This window comes from Oryctolagus cuniculus, chromosome 18, assembly GCF_051225735.1.
Source record: "Oryctolagus cuniculus isolate XC-2025 breed Fujian yellow rabbit chromosome 18, ASM5122573v1, whole genome shotgun sequence".
NCBI classification, from domain to species: Eukaryota; Metazoa; Chordata; class Mammalia; order Lagomorpha; family Leporidae; genus Oryctolagus; species Oryctolagus cuniculus.
This window is the reverse complement of record NC_142884.1, coordinates 69,563,584-69,588,712: the sequence shown is the minus strand read 5'-3', so window position 1 is coordinate 69,588,712 and position 25,129 is coordinate 69,563,584. Positions and strand designations below refer to the sequence as shown.

At 44.5% G+C, this 25,129-nt stretch overlaps 1 protein-coding gene across 1 annotated transcript; it reads right to left on the bottom strand.

Annotated features, from left to right (window-relative positions):
• Positions 1-13,228: 13,228 nt before the first annotated feature.
• LOC103348521 (metalloproteinase inhibitor 1) lies at positions 13,229-14,996 on the bottom strand. Its single transcript, XM_008257637.4, has 6 exons — positions 14,922-14,996; positions 14,635-14,757; positions 14,429-14,502; positions 14,182-14,296; positions 13,882-14,003; positions 13,229-13,628 (listed from the first exon to the last, which is right to left on the bottom strand). Exons 2-6 carry the CDS (start codon positions 14,747-14,749, stop codon positions 13,377-13,379), a joined length of 678 nt encoding a protein of 225 aa, XP_008255859.3. The 5' UTR covers positions 14,750-14,757; positions 14,922-14,996; the 3' UTR covers positions 13,229-13,376.
• Between the last annotated feature and the right edge of the window lie 10,133 nt (positions 14,997-25,129).

Sequence of the window (25,129 nt, the reverse complement as noted above, 5' to 3'; positions counted from 1 at the left end):
CACTTCCGCAGGGGAGCGGCACACCGCCGGCCGGCTCTCTCGGGGGCTGCACAGGTGTTCCTTCAGATAGATGTTCCCCTTAGATGCTCCTGGTGCATGTTGTCTCTCTCCTCCTTTATAGTCCTCTTCCACCAATCCTAACTCAGCTACCCACACGCCGAGTATGCTGCTCTCCTCCAATCAGGAGCAGGTCCTGCTGTTTATTGGTTGAACTGGAGGCAGCTGTGTAGAAGCTGCTTCTCCCTTCTCAGCGCCATATTGTGGGAGAGCAGATGCATAGAATAAGTCTTAATTCCAGTAACTTAGTCTAGTCCGAGTTGCTCCCAGTTGCTCCCCACAGTGAAGTAAATCAGCAGAGGGAAAATCTCCCTTTTAGTACACTGTTCATTTGCAGTAGCACAGCATCATAACCATGATTAATACTAGTCTGGTGGATTGTGTTGCTCCCCCTTAATCTATGTGCAATTGGGAGATTTATGATGCATCATTGATGATTATTTGCATTTATATTAGCAACATAATTGAAATTAATACTATAATTAGCCATGTAGAGATACTTTTAGACCAAGGGGATAAATGCATATTTTAATGGATATTGTGTGACTTGAAAGGGGTAGCTCCTCATTTATTAAAGCAGTTTTAATTATTGCTAATGTGTTAGTAATAATAAATACTAACCATACAATAATGATAAAGAACATAATACAAATACAAAATTCATCGAGTGCTTACTTGGTTTCAAGAATTTCAAGTGCATTCCATGTATTAAATATTCAGTCTTGGTAGAAACCCTGTAGAAAGTTTCCATAATTATCCACATGTCACGGTTGAGGAACCTAAGGCAAAGAGCTTTTGAATGTCCTGCCCCGAGGTACTCCAGTCATGAATTAATACAACTGGGATTTTAACCCAAGCACCTTGAATGAGGCTCCATTTAGTTAACCTCTAGGTTTCTCAGGGTGATTAAAGAATACTTACCACAGTTACTATTTATACACATTTTGTCAATATTATAATGTTGCATCAAGGAGGACGAGGAACTGGAGGATGTCTTTGTCTACACCTTTTCTAGTCCCCTGGACTTTGAGCTGTCTCACACCTTCCTGCTGGTCTCTGCACCCTGCTGTCATGGGCTCATGCTTCTGCATTACTACACCAGACCGGTCAGGTGGAAGTCGATGCTTCTGGTAAGAACACAGAATCTGGGACAGGTGTTTAGCCTAACAGTCAAGATACCTGTGTCCCACAACAGAATGCCTGGGTTAGATTCTTGGCTTCAGCTCTTGACTCCAACTTCCCAATAATGCAGACTCTAGGAGGCAGTGGTAATGACTCCAGTGACTGAGTTCCTGCTGCCCACATGGGAGGCCTGTATTGCATTCCTGTCTCCCATCTTTGTTCCATGGCTGAGGTCTGGCTGTTGCAATCACTTGGGAAGTGCATCAGCAGATGGTACCACTCCCTTTCTTCACCCCTCCCCAACCCCTGGCCTTTCAAATAAGTACATTGTTTAAAAAAAGAGGGGGTGTTGATTCATTCATATTGTGTCTTACTACTATGCTGTCATTATGAAGGGGTGAAAATTCTACCCCCTCTGGAAGTTGAGTGGGGAAATCTTGGGCACGGGTCCAGTGGGTCTGCATATTCTTTTCACACTCTGAGTCACCATGTCTTTACTCCAGGGCCTGTCCATGTCAATGGGAAAATGCAGCATTATGAGACCACATGACCTGGGTAACCTGCAGCTCCTCCCCATACCCACCCTCTCACCCAAACATAAGACCTTCCACCCTGCCTTGAGAGAGTGTTTGGAATTCCAGTAGGCCCTTGTTAAATGACAAGACTCCATTTCTACCCCATAAATACTGCTGAATGCCATGTCATTTTTGCCTCATTTCTCCATAGATGATCAACGCCTCTAAATAGAGATTTGAATTTACCTACAAAATTGTTGAGGAAAGCTATCATGGTTATATTCATGTTATTTTCCAGTAAAAAGTACCTCATCCATAATGAGCTCACATACTCTTAGCTGATTAGCTTTTCTGATCACCGAGATAGAAGTCTCAACTTTGGCCAACAGACCAGAAACACAATTGTGGTCTGCCTTGACTATCTCAGGACACTGTGCTTCCCAGAGTGTTGGGTCTGTGGCTTGCCTAGGGCATCCCAAGGTGTAGGGCTGGATTCACATAAAACACAGGGTGGATACAGTCTGCTGACCTTCGGAGTATGAGTTCTGTCTCCTTGAACAGTTTTGAATACCAACAAATTAAAATTGAAGAGGTACAGCATGAAATACTAAAAATAGTGGAACTATAAGGGGAAAGAAGGCATTTTGATATCATCAGGGCAGATGGTAATTCTACCATGACTGACCTGCCCAGCAGTTCTTTTAGCTTTGGATCTATGCTTCTGCCTCTCCCTCTTTCTTTTCTCCTTTTCTTTTTGACTTTCCCCTACTAATAACTTTTTTCTGTGTTTTTCCTCTTTCTTTCTATCCCATGAACCTCTTCTGTCTTTCCTTCACCATTGCTATCTGCTAGTACTTGCTGTTATTTGCTTCATATTCTGTTTTTCCATTCCCTCCCTCTGCTTCATGTTCCTCCTCTTTCTTCTCAGGACTCTTCCCTGTCCACCTCCCTTTCTTCTCTACTGTGTTGTCTATAAAAGCCAGAACACAGAGTAAAATTGTGCTCAATTGTATTTTCTACTTTCTACCTGCCCCAGTGAGACTTGCACATAGATACCAATCACAGCATGCACAAATCTTCAAGGTGTGGCCCAGACTGATTCTACCTGTGTTCAAGGAGTACCATTTGCCAAGCCAAGCACCTGCCCATGCTGTGTGGATAGCTCTTTTGGGAGAACTCCCATTACACACTCACAGAATCTGCTTCTGTCGACACTTACTTTCTCAGCATTCTCTTAATATGGGTTAACTGAAAGGAGTCTCATAGTTTGTTAATTTGATAGAACTGTGGCCTTATGAAACACACATTTTTCTATAGCACTTTTCTTTTTAACTGACAAATTAAAAAGAGCTACAAACACCATAATTAGAATTCTGATCTTCATCTTAATTGCATTAGGAAACAACCAATGTGTGTGGCAAGGCTGAAGAGACTTCCCATGGCCCAATATAGTCCTCAGCATTGAGCACAGAATTTATAGGAAAATCCATTTGAAACTGAAAGGGTATCCACAACAGATGGAATCCTCAGGCAGTGAGTAGCAGGGAATGCCATTCTAGAGAACCTGTGTAATAGACCTCATCCAAAGAGGACTGAATGCTCACTACCAAGACCATGGCCAACCTCACAGAACCTCCCCTTGTCCAGGTGCGTTTCCTCTGCATTCGATGAGTTTCCTTCCCTGCCCTGTCTCAGATTCCTCAGAGTCTCTGTCACAGACTTGAAGGAAGTCCCTCATCATGAAGAATTTTTGCATAAATCTGCACAGAGCACTCCTTTGGGACTCACAACAAAGGTGAAACAGAAGGCAAAGTCCATTGAAGGAGAAAGCAGGTGAGAGGCATAATCAAAAGCCACATTAGGTGAAGCCAAAAGATGGCAAAGGAAAAGCACTAAAGCAAAAAGAAAAAAACTCAAAATTTACATTGATAGCAAGCCAACTCTATTGGGAATAAAGAAGGGGCTTAGAATATTGCAAGATGATTAAACTCCAGTAAAGTTTTCCAAGAAGCAACTCTTTACAGCTTTGTCAAGTAGACAGGGGCTCATTTTACCCTTGTTGACATTTCACATTGTCTTCACGTCAATGATATTAGCCATACATGTTCCTGAGTAGAGTGTAACCTGTGGTCAATGGAGGCCGAGAGCCATTTCTGTTCCAATAAGTACAACAGGACAATATTTATTTGCCCAAGCATCTTTTTTTTTTCTGTCTGTATTTCAGATATGATCTACTAGGAACACTTCAACATTTGAACTACAGAGAAAAATGGTGTAAAACATAGTACATTTCACACATCCTAAGATAATAAAAAAGGATGCCAAAATGAAAAATATACATTTGGTTTATAAGTTCCTCAGGATCTGCCCTCACTCTCTGTGTTGCCCAGGTAGCAAAAGAGGTAAAAGCCAAAAGATACAGGACCCAGGATAGGTACAGTGCAAATCACTGAAATAAGATAAACACATGGATGAATCTGTGAATATCCTGAACACAGGTCAGCATGAACGAGAGGTTGAATGCCTGGGGGGCCGTACATGAGGCTACTATAAGCGTGGGGTCTTTAAAGCCCACTGCCTTGAGCTTCAGACTACGTGAGCTGACACACTCGAAAATTTTAAAACCTCAGATTTCTAGTGACTATTAGAATTAGTTCACTGTTCCTTATTAAGAATGGTATTTCCCTTTGCTTGAAAATAACACAGAAGCTATAGCAGACCAGACCTGAGCCAGCATCTGTACCTGGAACCTGCTGAACCCAGAAGAGAACTGGTACACAGGTGAGAGGACCCTACAATGCTAGGGTCAGTTTGTATAGTAAACAGAGGTTCCAACAGTCCTTCCCCAGGGCCCTTTGGGTGACTGTTTGCTCAGGCCAGGAGAACAACTGTGCATTTTCAATATTGTAGGACACAGTCAATATTTACATTGATTGCAAGAGAAGCCAGGTGTTATCAGGACCCCCTGGTTGGTTGGGATTACACAGGGTACAGGAAATGACTAGTGTTCTGGTCTTATGGTGGTCGGTGTAACCGCCACACTGGGCTTTTTCCTTCTGGTCTAAGATCTGTCTTAATGAGTAAGGTCAGATGAAAATTTCTGAAGTTGACCTCTGGGCCAAGAGAATGAAATGATATCAGAAGTCGTGGATAATGGCAGCAGTCAGCCACTGTGAATGTCCTAAAAGAACAGTGAGTTATGGTTCCCCAACACATTTAATTTGTCAGTATGACCTTTAAGAATATAGTTCATAGGAGGTCGCTGCATCATCAAAGAGACACTCAAGTGCTGTGTGGCCAGAACTGGGTTTGCTCAAACCCCCAAGTCAAACCATTCAGCAAAAATTCATTGAAATATAAAATGACTGTACTCGTGTCAAAAAATAAAGACAGAAAAGGGCTACACTCAGGATTGAAAGTGAGGGCATAGAGGGAAAAAAAAGCTTTATAAGTGAGGGCAGCCCAGAGTGCCATCTATTTCTATGAGTAGTGTCAAATCTCCTTTCTGTCACATCCAAAATATATTTCATTTTACATGTTATAGTTTACATGTCTGGAAATTCTCTGGTTCATTTTGAGAAATGGTCCATTTCTTACCCCATCATGTTGAGATTTTCAACCACATTCAGGATCCTCTGAAACATATTTATAATAGTTTTTTCTTTTCTTTTTTAAAGATTTATTAATTAGAAAGAAACAGTTACAGAGAGAAGGGGAGACAGATAGAAACACACACACACACACACACACACACAAAGGAGAGAGAAAAGTACTTTGATTTGCTGGTTCATTCCCCAAGTGTCTGTAATGGCTGGGTCTGTGCAAGTTTGAAGCCAGGAACATGGAACTCCATCCTGGTCTCTCACGTGAGTGCAGGGGCCCCAGCACTTGAGCCATCTTCCACTGTTCTCGCAGGCACTTTAGCAGAGCTGGATGGGAAGTAGAGCAGCCAGGACTTGAACTGGTACTTATATGAGATGCTAAGGTTGCAGGCAGTGGCTTAATCTGCTACACCACAAAGCTGATCCCTATAATAGGGTTTTGACACACTTGTCTGCCAATGGCATCATGCCTGTCACTCTTGCATCTTGTCCTACTAATTGAGTTGATTCTTGCTTTAGGTCATTCTTTTGTTGTTGATTTAATTTTATTATTTTTTGTTGAGGTGGATTCGTTCTGAGAGGAGGAGCATGGTGGGGGCAAAAGGCGCTGAGTCACCACACAGACCCTGGGAGCCGGGTGAAAACAGGCCAGAGGCGAGCAGCCTGCAGACTCATTTATTTCAGTTGGTACAGCAGCTGAAATAGCCAAGGCAGCCAATCTGGTCAAGGGGCGGTCTATGCCTTAACCAATCACAGGCTGTTGCCAGGCAGTTTCCGTTGCCAGCAGCCATCTTGGCATGGCCTTCTCATTCTACCACAGTTTTTATTTTTTTTCCTTCAGGACACTGTCATTTTTGATATTTAGAAGTAATTTTAAAGAAAATGTAGAGAGATTACTGAAAATTGCCATATACTCTTCACCCAACCGTCTCTAATGGTGACTGGAAAGAAACTCTCCAAGGCAAGCACTGAGCCAGCACTATGAACCACAGATGTGCCTGGAGTTCCTCGTGTTTCCAGTGCGCTCATGTGGCCCTGAGTCTAATCTAGATACCGTACTGCATTAAGATGCCATTTTCTCTTAGTCTCCTCTAAGTTGTGATAATATTTTTCAGTTCTTTCCTGTTTTGTAACCTTAATAGTTTTGAATAGGACTTCTGAATATTTTGAAGAATGTACCAAAATTTCGGTTTTGGATTATGGGTTTCTGTGTGTGTGTGTGTGTGTGTGTGTTGAACACCTCAGAGGTGGGTTGTGTTTCTTATTCTCATTATGTCTTATGCAAACCAATCACAGCAATATGATGCACTACTGGTGGAGGGAACATTGGCTTTTTTTTTTTTTTTTTTTTTGACAGGCAGAATAGTGAGAGAGAGAGACAGAGAGAAAGGTCTTCCTTTGCCATTGGTTCACCCTCCAATGGCTGCCACCGCTGGCGTGCTGCAGCCGGCGCAACACGCCAATCCGAAGGCAGGAGCCAGGTTCTTCTCCTGGTCTCCCATGGGTTGCAGGGCCCAAGCACTTGCGCCATCCTCCACTGCCTTCCCGGGCCACAGCAGAGAGCTGGCCTGGAAGGGGGGCAATCGGGAAAGAATCCAGCACCACAACCAGGACTAGAACCCGGTGTGCCAATGCCGCTAGGTGGAGGATTAGCCTATTGAGCCACAGCGCCGGCCAGGGAACATTGACTTTTAAATCAAGGTGGTGTCCGTTTGGTTTCTGCACAGTGTCATCACTGTCCCTTTCCACCTGCATTCTTAGGAAATTAGAGTCCCTGTGCCTATCCTATATTCTAGAGAGGGGAAATCCAGTTTTTTCCCCCTCCTGGAAGAGTAAACATCTATATGGGCAGAAATTCCAAAAAGTTCATGGAAGAATCCGTGCATAGTTTTCTCATGATCCACAGTCTCCATGAACCTTTGAAGAGTATTCCTTTGTTATGTTGTTGATCTATCTTAGGTATGAGTCCTCTGTTATACTCATATATGTGTACATAAACACACATATCAATGTAAAAATTTTAAAGAAATGTAGAATATGGGCCGGCACCACGGCTCAATAGGCTAATCCTCCACCTTGTGGCGCTGGCACACCGGGTTCTAGTCCCAGTTGGGGTGCCAGATTCTGTCCCGGTTGCCCCCCTTACAGGCCAGCTCTCTGCTGTGGCCCAGGAATGCAGTGGAGGATGGCCCAAGTGCTTGGGCCCAGCACCCCATGGGAGACCAGGAGAAGCACTTCACTCCTGCCTTTGGATCAGCACGGCACACCGGCCGTGGCGGCCATTGGAGGGTGAACCAACGGCAAAGGAAGACCTTTCTCTCTGTCTCTCTCTCTCTCACTGTCCACTCTGCCTGTCTAAAAAAAAAAAGTGGAATATTTAAATGAAAAACATTGAAATACCCACACAATTTCATTTAAAGATTGGCTCGTCAGCCACCTTATTGGTGTAAGGGTAGTCACTGTAAAAATTAAGAATGGGAATAGGACAGGGAAGAGGAAGAAGTGTGGGAGTATGGGAAGGAAGGAAGGTGGGGTGGGAAGGTTCACTATGTTCCTGAATCTGTAGATAGGAAATATGTGAAATTTGCATACCTTAAATAAAATTTTAAAACAATGGAAGAAAAAAGAATGAATAGAACGGAATGGAGCCCAGAAATAGTAGTCATTATCTATCTATAAATACAATTTTGCATTGATATCACTGGCTGATTCAGCAAAATAGGACTTAGTCTAGCCTTCCTCTCTGTTTTCTTTTTTTTATAATGCAACCCTCTGACAGTAGGAGATCTGTCTCCTGCCACCCAAACTGTAGTTACTTATTTCCTCAAATGCAGTACATTAATTTCCTGTTGTTACTGGAATAAAAGTCTCAATAACTTTGTGAGTTGGCTGCGTATATCAGATTTCATTCCACTGGGCAGAGGCTCTCTGAAATATTTTTCCTGTGTGTCTCCATCTGTTTTTTCTGGCTTCTGGTGATGTGACTGAATGGGTCCATGGGTCACACGCCCGGTCTCTTCAAAGAACCTTCCAACCTGTTATCCTGCTGAGGCCCTAGCGAAAGAAGGTCTTGGAGCTTTCTTGGCTTTCTGTTCAAGTCTACTTTCCTGACTGTGAATGGACTAATTTTAGCATGTTTTGCAAACTTGAAAGACTTAGAATTTCCTGTGTAATTACATCTGGCTCCTTTTATTTTTAACATTTCTTCCTTCAGTCTATCATGTACTCTTGCAGTTTCCTGTAAGTAGCCAAAGATACCAGGCTGTACCTCTATCATCTTGCTTGGAAATATGAGAAAAATATCCAAGTGCACTGCTTATAAGTGTGCTTTCTATATAACTGTAGAACACAATGAAGCTTAATAATAAGCATCTCTCTTCTTACTGTTTCTAATAGCATATTCCTCATTTTCTTCTGAGTTCTCACCAGCAAGGTCTTTAACACTCCTATATTTACTTAACAATCTTTGTTGATGATTTCAGTATTTTCTCAATCGATGTTTTCTCCACCATCATCTTCACTTCCTTCTGAGTTCTCTCTAGCCAAGGGAACGGCATCCACATTTCTAATTCACACTCTTTTCTAGGCTGTCAGAACATTTTCTGTAGCACTTCTTAGCATTTTTCATCGGTCATCACTGCTTAATGTAAAGTCACACCTGTATTTTGCAGTATTTGCTACAGCAGAGACTCACTTTCTGTTAATAAAAACCCATATCAGTTTACTATTTATATTATCATAAATTACCCCAAATTTGTAGCTTAAATGACACAAATTTATTAGTTTATAGTTTGGGAGGTCAAGAATCTAAACAGGGGTCTCTGTGTGTCACAAGACAGTTTGAAGAAGGCTGTGTTCCTTCCTGGAGGCTGCAGGTGAGAATCCGTTTCTTTGCCTTTTGAGGCTCCTGGAAGCTGCCTGCACCCTTTCAATCACGGGACCCATCTCTGTTTCCAAAGCACCAGCCCTCAGCTCACCCTGACCTCTGCTGCTCCTGACACCATCTCTCTCCCTCTCTAGCTCTCCCTTACCTCCCCCCCGTGTGTGTGTGCACATGTGTGTGTGTGCATGTGTGTGCCTGTGTCTCTGGCCTTTCTCTTTTACTTCTAGTCACACTTGTGATTACATTGAGCCCACCTAGATAATCATGCATAATCATGCATAATCTGCCTGCCCATCCCAAATCCTTTTCTTCCCCACATCTTCATAGATCTTGTTGCACAGAAGGTAACATAGTCACAGCTTTTCCCAGGCATTGGGATGTGGACATTATTCTTGCCAGCAAAACAACAACAACAACAACAAAAGCCCCTGTAAAGTAGTTTAGAATTGCTAACCTCTACTCCTGAAAGAAACAATTCATCACTAGAGTTTTGTAGTGTTTTTTGTCTTCAACTTCATAATACCCAGTGAAAGTACCATGTCTCTGAAAGTTAGTTTTATTTTATTCTCTCCCTTTAAAGTGGTTACATCAGGTATTTGTACAAAAGGCAGATTGTTCAGCTACAGACTGTACTGATTCCACCCTGTTATCCCAAGGCGCCTATCTATCTACCAAGTCTTATCTACTTCCCGGTTCGTATTGGAAGTTCCACTCAAAGTGCTGTGTGTGCGTTTCACAGTTTAGGCAGGTGCACAGAGTCGTGTCTCTATCAGAATCATACAGAACAGTTTCATCCCCTTAAAAATTCCCCTGCACAGCCCCCTTGCTGTCACTTCCTCCCACCTCCCATAAGTCCTGGCAATCATTGATCTGTTTTCTCTCCTTACAGGAAAGCCTATAGGATTTCCCACTCTATAATGCTATATGAAATGCAGTCACACAATATGTAAAATTATGGCTCTAGCTTTTTTTTTACTTAGAAAAGTTAATTTGATTAAATTATACTGTTACATTAAATCAATCTCTGGTTACTCTTTTGTTTTTTTAATTATATTTTTATTTCGAGATCACTGTAGATTCAACTGCCATTCGGAGAAATATTGCAGTGAGGGGGCTACTGTTGTGGCACAGTGGATTAAGGCACATGCAACATGCAACATGCAACATGCCAGCATCCCATATGAACTCCAGTTCACAACCTGACTGTTCCACTTCCAAACCAGCTCCTTGCTAATGTGCCTGAGAAAGCAGCAGAAGATGGCCCATAGGCTTAGGCACCTGTCAACCTCCACCAGGCCCAATCCTGGCCATCACATCAATCAGTTCAGGGAGTGAACCAGCAGACAGAACTTTTCTCTCTCTCTGTCTCTCCTTCTCTGTAACCCTGCCTTTCAAATAAATAAATAAATAAATAAATCTTTTTTAAAAATCATGCAGTCAGATCCTGCATATCTTTTACCCAGTTGATCCCAACTGCAGCATCTTAGAACACAATCAGTGGCGTAACTATCACATAATATAATCCCAGCGCCACAGCATGTCTCCTACTGCCCATTTACTGCCACACACACTGCCTCCCCTCCTTCCACGTCCTCCCTTTCCTCTCATCCCTAAGAACTAGTGAGGTCTTCTCCATTTCTCTGTTTTTCTTCTATTTCAAGAATGTGATGGTGATTGTGGACTCAGTACTTAGGGTCTGAACCCTCATGGGAGACTTGGAAGAAGCTCCAGGCTCCTGTACTGGATCAGCCCAGCTCTGGCTGTTGCAGCCATTTGGGGAGTGAACCAGCAGATGGAAGACCTTTCTCTCTCTAACTCTGCCCTTCAGATAAACAAATAAATTTTTCTTTTTAAAGATTTATTTGTTTATCTGAAGGGCAGAGTTAGAGAGAGGCAGAGAGAGAGAAACAGAGAGCAAGATCTTCCATCCACTGGATCACTCCCCAGATCGACACGACGACTGGAGCTGGGCTGATCCAAAGTCAGGAGCCAGGAGCTCCTTCTGAGTTTCCCACACGGGTGCAGGGGTCCAAGCACTTGGTGCATCTACCATTGCTTTCCCAGGTACATTAGCAGGGAGCTGGTTTGGATGTGGAGCAGCCAGGATATGAATTGGTACCCATATGAGATTTTGGCACTACACCACAGTGCTGGCCCCAAGATTGTCTTATTTTTATATAATTCTGTGTTTTTAAAATTTCTATAATTAAGCATATATTGGTTTCATCATTGGGAAGGGGAAATCAATTTTTTTTAAATTCTGAAATTTTATGAATTTCTGACATTTCATAAAACATCTCTAGTTCACATCCTGCAAATCATACCATCCAATATCCCGACACTTTTTTTCTTGTGAAGATGATTTATATTGCTTTTCACTTCCATAATATGTGTTATTTCAGGAAGATTTCCCAGAGAAATCTGATAATCTTACTTGTTTCCTCCTTTTCCAGTGTAAACAATTAAAATGAAAATGACATTTGGTGAAGTATATTTTATTTCCAAAGCATCTGAAATAATATTTGAGGAAGGGTAGAAAATACTTTCAGTTGATTGAGTTCTGTGTCTGTTCTTCCCACTTCGTAAAGGTGAGTTGTTTGTCTTGCTGTCTGAAGTATTTGAAATGGAGCAATGATCACTGTAAGATTTATTAATGAGCCATAAAGGTGACCCCATGACCTTTCTTCTCAAGTGTTCAGGGTCTTTTACATCTTTAAGTGGGGAATGTCACTCTATTGGCTTTTGAGCCTAGTGTCCACGTTGCAGCCATAGGAAACCTTCTGGTACCAGGTGTGCCACCTATTGCACGCGTGTTCTTTCTCTAGAATTCTCCTCTGCTTCTGAGTTTGACAGTTGAACTCCAAGGACAAGGAGACCAATGACAACTGGTGCAGGTTATGCAGTCTCCTCCCTGACTACAAGCCACAGCTTAGCCCACATGGATTTTCCATTCTTTGGGAGACTCTTACTCTGAGAGTTTTCAATGGGAGAGCTACTCATTGGAAGGTTGAAATGGTACATGTGGGTATATAGGGTGGTGACAGAGATGTGTAACACCTAGCGCTGGACCTACACCTGCTCAGGTTTCTGCGTCTCTGCCAGGAGCACCATCTCTCCTGCAAAGCCTCCTTCTGGACTAGAACCAGGTGGTTCTGGGCACCTTTGGGGCCAGAGGGGAGAGATCATGTGCGTTTGAGTTTGAGGGAGCCTGGGGGATTTGTGTAAAAACTGTCTATAAACCTAGTCCTTTAGTCATAAATTTATTTTGCACAGGTGCATAAGTTGACAATTCTCAAACTATGTATGCTAGCCTTGAGCAAATAAGTAAATAAATGATATAAAATCAGAGTCAGATTTCTAGTTGTCAGAAAAAAAAGTACAAATAATCAAGATTTAAGGGCTAAAATGAATCTTAAGTTACTTGAATAGAGTTGAACCTATCAGGATCAGGTCAGGTTTACTCTAAGATATATATTGAGAGAGACACAGAAAGATGTATGACTAAATAAAAGGACTGGTGTACAGACATGTGTCTCCTAGCTCCATCTACTGCGAAGGCCTAAAAGCACCAACCCTTTCTCTGGATTAACCTCTTGTCTGGTACCAGAGCTTTTGCTTTTGGTAGGGTGAAGAGAAGAGAGGAACTTTGGAACAAGAGGGATTTATGTCAGGCGTGTCGTTACAGAATGAATGAAAGATTCAAAGGGAAAATGATGGAAGCAGGCATGTTGCCTAACGGCTGAGATCCCACGTCCTGCAGTGGAATGCCTGGTTTTGATTTCCAGCCATAACTCCCGACTCCAAGTTCCCATCAGTGCAGGCACTGGGAAGGGACGGGTGTCAGATCTGGGCACTGGGTCCCTGCAATTGCCATGAAATACCCAGGTTGTGTGCCTGGCTGCTGGCTTCAGTTCCTGCTGTTGTAGGCACTTGGGGAGTGAACGAACAGATGTGAACAACCTGTCTCTCTCTCAAAAATAAATGAAATTTCAAATAAAGATGAAAGAATTCAAAAGATCAAGGAGATTTGTCACCAGGGCGGGGTTTGCCAGCTTAGGATTTATTTAGCTAATTTTGTTGATACAGACACTACTTGCAGACAGTAAGCAATATCTCAGTGAACAACTCCATGAGTGTTTCTAACACTGACCTACTTCGGTCAACATAACCCAGATCAAGACCGAGAATGTTAAAAAGCTATGACTGAGTTCTCAATTGGGGAGTAGTGGGACTGAGCGCTAACTGAGTCCTAGATAAGTAAGAAGTGGGGGTCGGCCTGCGGCGTGGAGCTCTGGTCCACTGGCACTGACCAGACACCAAGGGAACACACATGGAGAACAGGGACAGGTTTCCCGTCCAGATATTGTATTTGCAGTTGTCCTGTTTCCACACACAGTCTGTAACATCGACTTCAGGGCATTTGCGCCAGCAGAGGATGCAGGTTTCAATCTAGGGTCGAGGGGACACAGGGCTTGTTGGCACTCCCTTCCCACCTCCTGGCAGCACTCCCCTTCCAAGAAATAACAGGGCAACAGGAAGCTGGGTGGGGGCTGGCAGAAGCCAAATAGAGCAGTGATGGGGGTGGGGAACTGGAAGGACAGAGAAGAAGGAGGTAGGGGAACAGGGGCCTGGCAGAAGGCAGAGATGAGCAGGAAAAGCGTGCGGGGACCGAATGTGTAAGAATACTGCGGCGGCCACTCACGTTGCAGCTGCATCCCACACTGTACCCCGTGTCGAAACCCAGCCTCTGCTCTGTGGTGAGCTGATACCAGTGATACACCAAATGACATCTGGTGAAGATCAGTTTCCCTTTAGTCAGATAGCCTGTGCCAAAGAAAGTCATCACAGCATGGACAGACAGCCCTCGGGAGGAACAGGCACCCGGGGGACCTGGGTGAGGGGGCCTGGGTCCCTGGTGCTCCCAGAGCTGCAGAAGCAGAGTGGTATTTTGTGGGGGCTGGGGCAGCAAGGGGTAGCAGCTGGCATGGACAGGGTTGCTCACCTGCAATCAGTAAATCTGACTGGAAGGAAGTTCTCACCAGATAACCACAGCTGTAAAAATCGAGGGGTGTGTAGATAACATCGAAGGCAGTAACATTTGAGGGAGCCTTGAATAACTGTGATAGGGAGTGAAAAGGCTAGGGTTGAGGGTTTTCGTAGGTGTCTTGGTGCTCCAGAGTCCTACCTGTGCAAGGACAGACTCTGTTACGTTGTGAGCAAGGTTGAGAAGGAAGGTGCGATGGGTTTACCTTTTTCATCCGGATTTTGAAACCTCTCCTAGTACCGATATTTTTTGCTGGACCCAGGATGTCGGCAAGGATGACTGGGAGGATGAAGAAATGGGTCAGAGGGTCCACGCGGTCACTGAGTGAAGATCCTCCCGCCTCCACCTTCCTATACCCCCGGTGAGACCTCCTCCTTGGAAGAGGCTTCCCTGTTGTCTCCCTGGACTCACCAACATCAGACATGCAGTAGACTGTCTGGGGGTGCAGCAGCTTACATTCACAGGTATCGCAAGGTCTTGCTAGGACCAGGAGCAAAGGCAAGGCCAGCAGGAATGAGGCGTCCATGGAGGGCACTGAGGGACACAGGGCATTCACAGAGGCATGAGCACTTTCCAGCCCAGCTACCCTACCCATGTCTAGACAGGAACTGTGCTGGACTTGGAGCCTTCCTGCCTCTTTTCATGTCTAGGGATCCAAGAGGGATCCATGTTTGTGTCCCACAGTTAAAAGGCCTTACCAGTCAGTCTCAGTGAGGGTGTGCCACAGCTTCTGCAGAAGACCCAGGGCCAAGCAGGGTAGATAGTCACCTGCACTTCCTTTCCCACCCTGGGGCATACCCACAGGGAAGGAACAGACTGATTACCATTTGTGCTCTTCTCTCATCTGCATTTCCTTTCCACCCTGTCAGGCGCATCAACCAGGAAGGTACATTCTGCCTATTGGGTGCTCTTGTTACGTAGAATCCTTCTCTGGGTGGTTACACCAAGAGCTGCCAACCCCATGCATTCCTGGCTGCACTGTGCTCCAGCCCCAGCTTTCGCCTTTCCCCAATGTAAACGCTGAAGTCCTAACCCCCAGTCAACCCCACAGTGTATAGCTGTATTTGAAGACTGGATCATTGAAGAAGTAATTAAGGCAAAATGAAATCCAGAGGATAGGCTTTAATCCAGTGAGCAGTATCCTTACTAGAAGAGGAGATTGAGACAGGGATACACGGAGGGAGGACCATGGGAAGACAGAGCATCCACCAGCCAAGCAGACAAGCCCTTGGAAGAAACCAGCCCTGCTGGCACTCTGAACTCAGCCTTCTAGGAAATAATCGAGAAAATACATTCCTGTTTTGTGCACCAGTCTGTAGTTACTTGTGGTTGCTGACCTAGAATACTAAAGGACTCTACTTTTTTTTAAAAAAAATATATAAGTTATCATTATCTACAATTTATAGTAGGATTTTGAGAGGAAAAAAAAATCTCACCTCCAACACCACATGTACAAAATAAGATTTATTTAATCACTCAGCCTTCCACTTGGTGTTTTGGACTGCTGTTGACGGTGAGGAATGGAAACCGCTATTCCTTTCCCATCTATTCTGTCTTATCCCCACAGCTTTTATTTATTATGTCATGGCTTATCTTCCCACCACCGTTTTAATTTAAACACCCATAAACACAGACATAAATAAATACATCTGCTTTCTTAGGTCAAACTGCAGCATAGTGTACGTAGTTTTGTTGTGTTGTCTTTTTAAATTTTATAGCATATCCTAAGATGATACCATGGTAGTGTATACATTCTTCCTTCTTTGTATAGTTGTATAATACTCCATGTAGATGCATCTTAGATGATCCGACCAGTTCCTAACCACACACTCAGAAAAGTCCTCTGTGGTTTACTCTTACAGATAACGCAGGAGTACCCTCCTATCCATGGGGAATGTGTTTGAGGACTCCCACTGGATGTCTGAAACCTGTGCAGCACCAAATCCTGCATGTATATTTTTTCCTATACACACATACCTGTGAGTAAGTTTGATTCATGAAACAGGCAAAGTAAGAGACTAACACCAATTATGAAACACTTAAAGCAGTGTACTGCAATAAAATTTGTAATTTGGGGCTACTATTCAGTGAAATAAGGTAGACGTGAACCCAAGCACTGCAACCAATTGCCACAGTTAGCCAAGATGGCCACTAAATGACTACTGGGCTGCTAACATGTTCTTCCCGCAGTGATTTCAGTGCCTCCCTCCTTCTATCTGAAGCACATCTTTCTGAATGTTCATCTGAAAGCCTGAATCTGGAAAGCCTTGGTCTAAGCCTTTTCATTCATTCAAATCTATTTTTGCCTCTTTTGAGAATATTTATAGTTTATAGTTTTGCGACTTTCAATTTCTTCTTTAAATTTATTTATTTATTTATTTGAGAGACTGAGAGAAAGCTCGTCCATCCACTAGTTTACTCCCCAAATGGCCGCAATGGCCAAAGCTGTGCTGATCCAAAGCCAGGAGCCAGGAGTTTCTTCTGTGTATCCCATGTGGGTGCAGGGGCCCAAGGACTTGGGCCATCTTCCACTGTTTCCCAGGCCATAGCAGAGAGCCAGATTGGGAGAGGAGTAGCCTGGACATGAATCTGTGCCTAGATGGGATGTCAGCACCACAGGCAGAGGCATAGCCTACTACGTCATGGCGCCAGCCACTGCAACTTCCAATTTCAATGACATAAGGTTTCTAGCTCTTTAAAAACTGTATGCACATTTAATTACTCAATTTTTGAGGCAAATTGTAAAGAGGAAGATATTGTATCTGTGAATTCATGGATCTTCTAAAAACAAGGATGTTTTAAAATAGGGCCAAGAAATATTTCATTGATTCATTAAGTTTACTTAATGTATTATTGATTTTCAATTTCTTTTTGTCCACATGGCTTTATGGTTGGGCTCTTTTAATTTTTTATCTGTCTATCCCTAAATGCAATAGAAATCAAATCTTGCATTTAGTTACTATGCCTTTTCAGACTTCTTTACTAAGAAGAATTCCTTGGATACTGTTTTTATCTCAAGACCTTTACACTTCTGAAAAGTTCTGTCTTGCTATTTTATACGATATTTCTTCAATTTCACTTTGCCCGTTATCTCCCATGACTGCATTCAAATTATGCAGTTTTGCCAAGAGTCTCAGTGAAGTGAAATTGTATCCTGGTGTTGGTCCATCTGTGCTTGCATGTTCCTTCCATCTATTGACTTACTTAGTGAATGTATATGTTCCACTGGTTTAGATTGATGTGTATCCAGGATATTGATTTTTGTAGGTTAATTTTATAACTGGCTATTTTCTTAAATATTGAAGTTGCTTGCAATGATTTTCCCATTATTCTTTCTGGTTTTCCACATTTACAACCACTTCTGTTGTAAGTAATGGTAAGGGGCACAGCATCCCTTCTTGGGCCCCTTGAAGTATCACAGGACTGCCCACATCTTTCGGCTGAACCACCCTGCTGGACTGCTCCCCTCCCATTCATGGGAGTTCCAACGGGCAGAGTTCTGCTTGCTGCTCACATAAAGCTCACTGCTAACACAGGCTCCAGGGGTAACACAAGTCTTCACAACCAGCCGCACCCCTGATGTTCTAGTCCCATGCCCTCAAAGCCACAGATGGAGTATCACTGACCCAAAGATGTGCCATGGCTGACTCCACGCCCTCCACCACTGAATCCACGGTGCAACCTCTACTGACTCCAAAGATCGAGTCACTGCTTTGGAGGCCACATTTCATTACACTCAGACTCTCATCACTGCCACGGAGAACCTGCGTCTCTGACACATAAGGTCCTGCATCCCAAGTCTGAATTAAAATACGAGCATTTGGGGGATTCAAAAGATTCATGGAAAAATAGGACTAGAACATGTTTACCTCAGGACAACATATTTTGAAGTCCATACTGTTTTTTTCATAATATGCACGTCTATGAACTGTCTGAAGACCCCTTGGATGGCTCACCTTAAGTGTAGCCTTTTCTAAACATGCCAAATTGACATCTCCATTCCTGTAAAATACTCCGGTATGTATAGATGCTCTGACACAGTAAACAAATCAATTAAAAAATACGTTGTTGGCACTTACAAACTGGCCTGATAAACATGGGTCTCCATGAACCCCTAGTTAAGACAGTCACTGTTCTAAGGTGAGCTGAAACGGAGTCTTCAAGGATTAACACCTACTGCATAAAACCTCATTAATAAGGGAGTGATTGTCTCCACTGGTTCTTCGTTTAACAGCCTGTTGTGGGTTAAACAGAACTGGGCCGCCGCAAACTCAAGCAGATATTTAAACTCCAGCGTCTTAGTGAATGGTGGGTGGATTACTAGTGAAGACCCCATCTAATCCTGAGAGGTGGGGCTGGGCAGGGGTGGTTAGGTAGCTGAGAGCTTGCCCTCACAAGGCAGCTCTCATGGGAGGGTTGGTTAGGCGAGTCAAGTGTGCTTCCTGAATCTCCCTCTGCTTCAGCATTCACCACGTGATTGCCACTTCCCATCCCCCAACATTTTCTTGCCTGAGGATGCCAGACATATAAACCAAGGGAGCTACCTGATCTTAGAGTGTGAACTTCCAAATTCAAAGTCGAAATGCAACTCCTTCCCTCTTAAATCGGTCCTTTGGGTATTTAGCTAAGTAATGAAAAGCTGACTAGTACACAGCCCTGTTTTGTATATTTTCAAATCCCACCATAGGATGGATGACTACAACCTTAATGCTGTGAACCTAATTAATATCTAACATTGAAATTGCTGATCCTATTCAATCAATATTTTCCTCTTAGAGATTTGCTTGATCTTTTCTACCCTGTGCCTGTTTCAGTGCCTCTTGGCTGTCCAGGCTTCCCATGGGGACCTCCTCAGCTCTGTCATCACGCGCAGTCTGCAGGCAAATTGCTAATGACAGGTTGGAACCAAACCGGGGCCCTCTGGTACATTCCACCTGCAGGGGGCAGGGGCAGCTCCCCCATCCTCGGTTCCTTGCCGGATGCCAGGGTACAGAGGAGGTCCTGCTCCCCCAGGCCCCTTGACTACCTGGAAAGCCCAGTGGGATCCACTGCATGCCTGGTAATGGAAGCTCAGACGCTGCAAATGGCACGGCTGACCACCATACGCGGTGGAGCTGAGTGTAACTGGTCATTTTCCACCCTTCAGCCAGGAGGTCCCTAGTCAGGATGTGACTAAGAAACAGCGCTTGGCCCCACTCCCAGCAGTCTTCCTAGTGTGGTCCACGTATGACCCAGCTTCACGTCTATGATAAACTGATAGAGCGTCACTTAAAATGGTCCCCTTCTAGGTAAATACTGTGGGAATCTCTTGCCGAGAAGATACCTGAAATGTTCACTAAAATCACACATCTCCAGGTGTACAGAGGCCATACGCAGGACTGTGCTAGGGCCTTCATTTGCTTTGGATCCTACAATGTTCCTTTCGATACCTCATCCAGGATTCCACACCATCGATTCTGCTTTCCCTTATGGGGTTCATGTTCAAGTTCAAAATCATGAGCAATTTCCCAGAGCCCAAGGCCTCAATCACCTCATAATTCTTCTGGATAACTTGCATCTGGCCACTCGAAACTCAGAAGATGCACATTGTACAAAGGTCGTGTGTGAGTGCCTCTGACTGCACAGGTCTCCAGGGCCCAGAACTGTAACCACCCCCACCCCCCCGCCCCGGAACAAAGCCAGTACGCAAGAATTAGAAGAGAGGAAGGAACACGGAATCATCCCAGGTCACCTGATGCCGGTTGAATAAGACTTGAATGGGCTTCCTCATGTTTCAAAGGACTTCCTTTCAGATGGCTAAGAAATTCATAAAACCAACAACGAATTTTAGTGCCTGCAAGTGTAAACAGCTCTGATGGGAGGAGCCGCTGCTGACTCAGAGAGCATTTTAGGAAGAGGCTGAAAAGGAGCCCTGAGGTGGGGAGGGGGGGCTTTCAGATCATTATCCTGCACATCCTCCATGGCTCACAGCAATCTGCTCAAGACTGTGCCATAGTTTTTCTTTTAAAATGCACATGGAACAACTGGCTTAGAAGCAACACTTTCCTTTAGAAGACTACAAAAAAATTTTTTTTGGCAACCATTGTGGATGTTAGACTTTTCCTCTTTAAATCTTTTTCTTTTAACTTTTCCCCTAGAAAATTCCTTGAGCGGTAGAGACAAGAAAACGATGCGGTTATGTTCTGGATTTGTGGATCAGGATGGCGAAAACCACCTCCTCCACTCCATCTGTGTGTAATCAGAAGACAGAAGGCTCAGCGTGAGCATCAGCCGACTCATTTCCTGTTCCTTGGATTTCCATGGAGACCCAGGAGTGGCCTCTTCACTTAGCCGAAGGGTTGAAAGTTGCAGCTAAGAGTCCTGTTGTTATTCTTTAACTTTTGATTTATTTATCATAGAAGAACAACAATTGCATCTTTGAGCATGCTTCAAAGAGTTCATGGAATTAGAAGAAAATTCAAAAGTTCGTATCTATGGGGTACAGAGAATATTCTGATACATCTAGCCACAACAGATGGAGCAAATCAGGGTAATGAGTATTTTCCTTTCCTCCAGGTAGTTATCATTGCTTTGTGAGAACATTTAAAATTCTCTCTTTTAGCTATTTTGAAATATGAAATACATTACTATTAATTATAGTCCCCTTGATGTGCAATGGAACACCAGGACTTCTGTGTAACTTTGTGACCTCACCAACCTCTCCCCTTTCCCTGCCCATCCCACCCCTGCCCCTGCCCCTACCCCGCCACGAAAGACATTTCCCTTTGTCCCATAATCTGTGATGGACTTCCCCAAGCACACCCGTGGCAGCCTCTGGTTCTCTGACCACTGTGATGGGTCATCTGTTGTCACGTAATGCGGCATCTGCTAGTGGTCATATCACTGGGTACCCCAGTTATCTGAAACAATGGTGTAATGCTTCATCAGTTATGGCACCCCACAGGCAGACAAGAGACAGGAGCACTTCTTCACAGGCCGCATCTCCCAGCTGGACACACCCTATTCCCCTTCGTCCACCTGAGTGTTCCAAGTTCAGGTCAACGCCGCCTCGTGGACGACAGAACTCTCCTTCTCATCAGCAGATACCTCAGAACCTGTGAGCTCTCTTGATGAGCCGCAGCATCCCCAGGCCCACAGAGCAGACTGCAGTTCTCTCATTATCCTGGGATCACTTAGCTCTCACTTTATTCCCTCCTCTGCTTCCTCTGGCAGACAGAATGAAAATCAAGACCCCATGGCCTCTGACCTCTAGGAGGGGCCAGTCTCTTGCGAATAAGAGAAGGGAACAACTCCTGTAGCTCAGCATCATTCTTTTCTCAGATTCAAATGGCTCCAAACTGAGCCTCATCTTCCTTCCCAAACATTTTTCTTTTTGTTAACATCACTGGCCATTGGATCTACAGCGACTCAACTCTGTCAGCTTGGGGTCACTCTGGAATCTGCCTTTTCCCTCACAGTCAGGTCCAATTATTTATGACCAAGTTAGGCTCCCGGGATCTCGGTGAGCATTTCTGGGCCTTCAGCCACGTTGTCTCATCTACCCGAATGCTCTCTTTCAGTCTGGTGAAATTGGAACAGGAGTGACTTTACGAAGAGTCATGGGAATATACACAAAGTTGGCTTGGGGTCTGCATGAATTATGAGTCTTCTCGCTTGTTATTGCAAAAGGGAGAAAACCCAATTCAAAATGCCTTAGGCGACAATGGCAGTTTGTTGGCTCGTGGAAGAGAAGGGAGGACAGACTTCAGGCCAGGGCTGAGTCCAGGCCTCCAGCGCTTTCACCAAGACTCAGCTGCCTTGCTGTTGCGCCCTTTCACAGCAGGTTCTCCCGCTGTGGTTTGAAGATGCCTCCAGCAGCGTCTGTGGCTCCCTGTGCACTGTGTAAGGCCAAGAGGGACTGAATAGAATCACCCACTTCTCAGAGGTTCTAGTGGAACTTCCACTGACTCCTGTCGGACAATGTGTCCACCCCAACCTTATCACCATGGACAGAAGAAGGGTCCATGCAGCGCTGTGTACTGTGTACTGTGTCCATGCAGTACTGCTCACACCATAGAGGGATGGGGGCAATCATTTTCTTTTCTTTTTTTTTTAAATTTTTTTTATTTTTGACAGGCAGAGTGGACAGTGAGAGAGAGAGAGACAGAGAGAAAGGTCTTCCTTTTGCCATTGGTTCACCCTCCAATGGCCGCTGTGGCCGGCGCGCTGCGGCCAGCGCACCGCGCTGATCCAAAGCCAGGAGCCAGGAGCTTCTCCTGGTCTCCCATGCAGGTGCAGGGCCCAAGCACTTGGGCCATCCTCCACTGCACTCTTGGGCCACAGCAGAGAGCTGGCCTGGAAGAGGGGCAACCGGGACAGAATCCGGCGCCCCGATCGGGACTAGAACCCGGTGTGCTGGCGCCGCTAGGTGGAGGATTAGCCTACTGAGCCGCGGCGCCGGCCGGGCAATCATTTTCCAAAGGAAAGCCAGGGTGCTGCAGCTGGCAGGGGGTGATGATGCCAAGAAGCAGTAGGCACATGTCCCCCAAAGATGACTTCAAATGTCATGGCGCAGGCTTAAACTGAGTGATAGTGATGAGAAGCCAGTGAAATATTTGGGTACAATGTAAGAAAACTACAAGGAGATATTTCAAGTATCTCATCACACAAAATCTAAGAATGTGAGAATATGCATATATTAAACAGTTCTATAATGGATACATACACCAAAACATCATGTTGCACACCATAAATATATACAATTCTATTTGGCAATGAAAACATAAAGATTCTTTTACCTCTCTTACCTGATGAAATCATGATGAAGGGGAAGAAGCGGTTTTAGAAGCAGGCAGAACAGAGAACAGTGTGCAGCGTTCTTGGGATAAGAGTCTGAGAGGGCTAAGAAGCCAGTGTTGCCGCACAGAAAATGGAAAAATGATAGCTTAAACCAATCCTAACAACTGTGCATTATTAGGTTGATAAAAGCCTTTCTAACATTCATCACGGATTATCTGAATATTAGAAACAAGCAACTTGCTCACTGCTAATTAGAATTTCACTGAAGAACTTTGGAGTGAATGAATCAACGTTCACACCGTCTCTTTCAGGCAATTAAAAAGGAAGAGCTTCCCCACGAGGAAGATGATGTCAGAAATTACACTCAATCACCCTGTCACTGAGTCGTCCCAGGGAAGAGTAAATTAATTGCCTCAGTGTTATATTTTCTCCTCAATTTCATTCTGTTAATGAAGGAAGTAGAAATATACTTGTTCAAACAAACATTTAAAATTGGAGGGAGGGGCGGGTGTTTGGTACATAGTGGCAGAGGCTGCTGGCGACACCTGCAGCCCATGTTGCAGTACCTGGGGTTAAGCCCAGCCGTGCTCCTGGGGCCAGCCTCCTGCTAATGCACACCCTAGGGGGCTGCAGGTGATGGCTAAAGCAGCTGGCTTCCTGCCCTGACACCCATGTGGGAGATCCAGACTGAGTTCAAGTTCCCCGCTTCAGCCTACACCCTGTCGTGAGCATTTGGGAAGTAAACCAGCAGATGGGAGCTCTTCGCGTGTCTCTTTGATCTCAGATAAACAATAACAATTTTAAATCAGAGGACTCTAGAATATGAGAGCTCACAGGGGCCAACTAATGTGACTCACCTTACAGAAGAGACCACAGGTTGGGAGAGAGAAGTAACTTGGCCTGAGACCACCCAGGAAATCCTGTATGGCTACTGATACCCTGATAGTCTGTGCTAGACTTGTGCCTCCCTAGAAACCAAAGACTCTGATTTTTTCCCACCTCTGCATAAGTGCAAACTGAAGACCCCTGGGCAGTGGGCTTCCTAGGGAGGGCTCCAGGTTGAACACCTTGGCTCACATGAAGACAGCTGGCTTTCTCCAGAATGGCCACTAGATGGCAGGACAAATCCGTGTACCTGACTGGAGGTACCTGCTCCAAAGACTGTGGAGCTTAGAGACTGTCTCACACCACTAGGTAGCTCATCTGTCTGGTGAATATTGAGAATTTGGGATCACTGTGACATCAGTCCCCACCGAAGCAAATCCTCCCAATCTATACCTCTCTTAGGAGCCCTGCAGTTAATCCCATCTTCTCTTCCTTAAAATCCATTAGGAGGAAACAATCTACTGTGAAAACTAGTTTGTGAAAGGCCTGAATGACTATTAGATATTTCATGTGTTTCATTAAATACTTCAGGTTTCCTACTAGCATTTTCTGCATTACAGCCCAGGTTGTCTGACAACCCAAAGTGAGGAATCTCCCATGGCCAGCGCCGCATATGAGCTAATTTTGCTCAAGGCAGAGTCCATCTGCCTCTGAAATCCAGCCAGTGAGGAAATCAGGTACTTCTAGTAATAAGAGCTGACACGGATTCCACACTTACCACGTACCAGGTGCTGCGTCAAGCACTTTCTATGGGCAAATTTATTTAGTCATCACAGTTATCATTTGACAGAGTATATATGAAATCTTTTCTGTAGAAGAGTACAGAGAGGCCCAGAGAGTTCAAGCCATTTGTTCAAGGTCACACAGTTAGGAAAATGTACTTGATTTTCCTTTTTAATCTATTTATGCTGCACGGAATTAACAACATGATGCTTGATGTTTGTTGTGCTTAGGCCATATGAATTTATCTGGAAAGTAGCTGCCCTCTTGGCCCCGTGACACATAAATTAAGCTTCACATTCCAGAGGCATCCTGACTTATGATGGGACTTCTTTTCCCATATACCACCCATTGTAAGTTAGGGATGCTCTATACTAGACCAGTGGAGAAAGTGGGTACGGGGAACCCATTCAGCTGTGCTACCCGGAGTAAGTGTGACCATTGGGTAATTCCTAAGGGAATGTTTTGCTACCACCCAGGCAGATTGATGTTAGCAGAATATTTCGAACCGGGCCTGTTCTGT

What these genes read in the sequence shown, in the direction of transcription:
- LOC103348521 (XM_008257637.4), bottom strand. Translation starts at nt 14,749, where the DNA reads ATGGACGCCTCATTCCTGCTGGCCTTGCCTTTGCTCCTGGTCCTAGCA. An exon ending in TCAAAATCCGGATGAAAAAG is followed by an intron (nt 14,297 to 14,428) that starts GTAAACCCATCG and finishes TCCCTATCACAG; the next exon opens with TTATTCAAGGCTCCCTCAAA. An exon ending in GTCAGATTTACTGATTGCAG is followed by an intron (nt 14,004 to 14,181) that starts GTGAGCAACCCT and finishes TCTTTGGCACAG; the next exon opens with GCTATCTGACTAAAGGGAAA.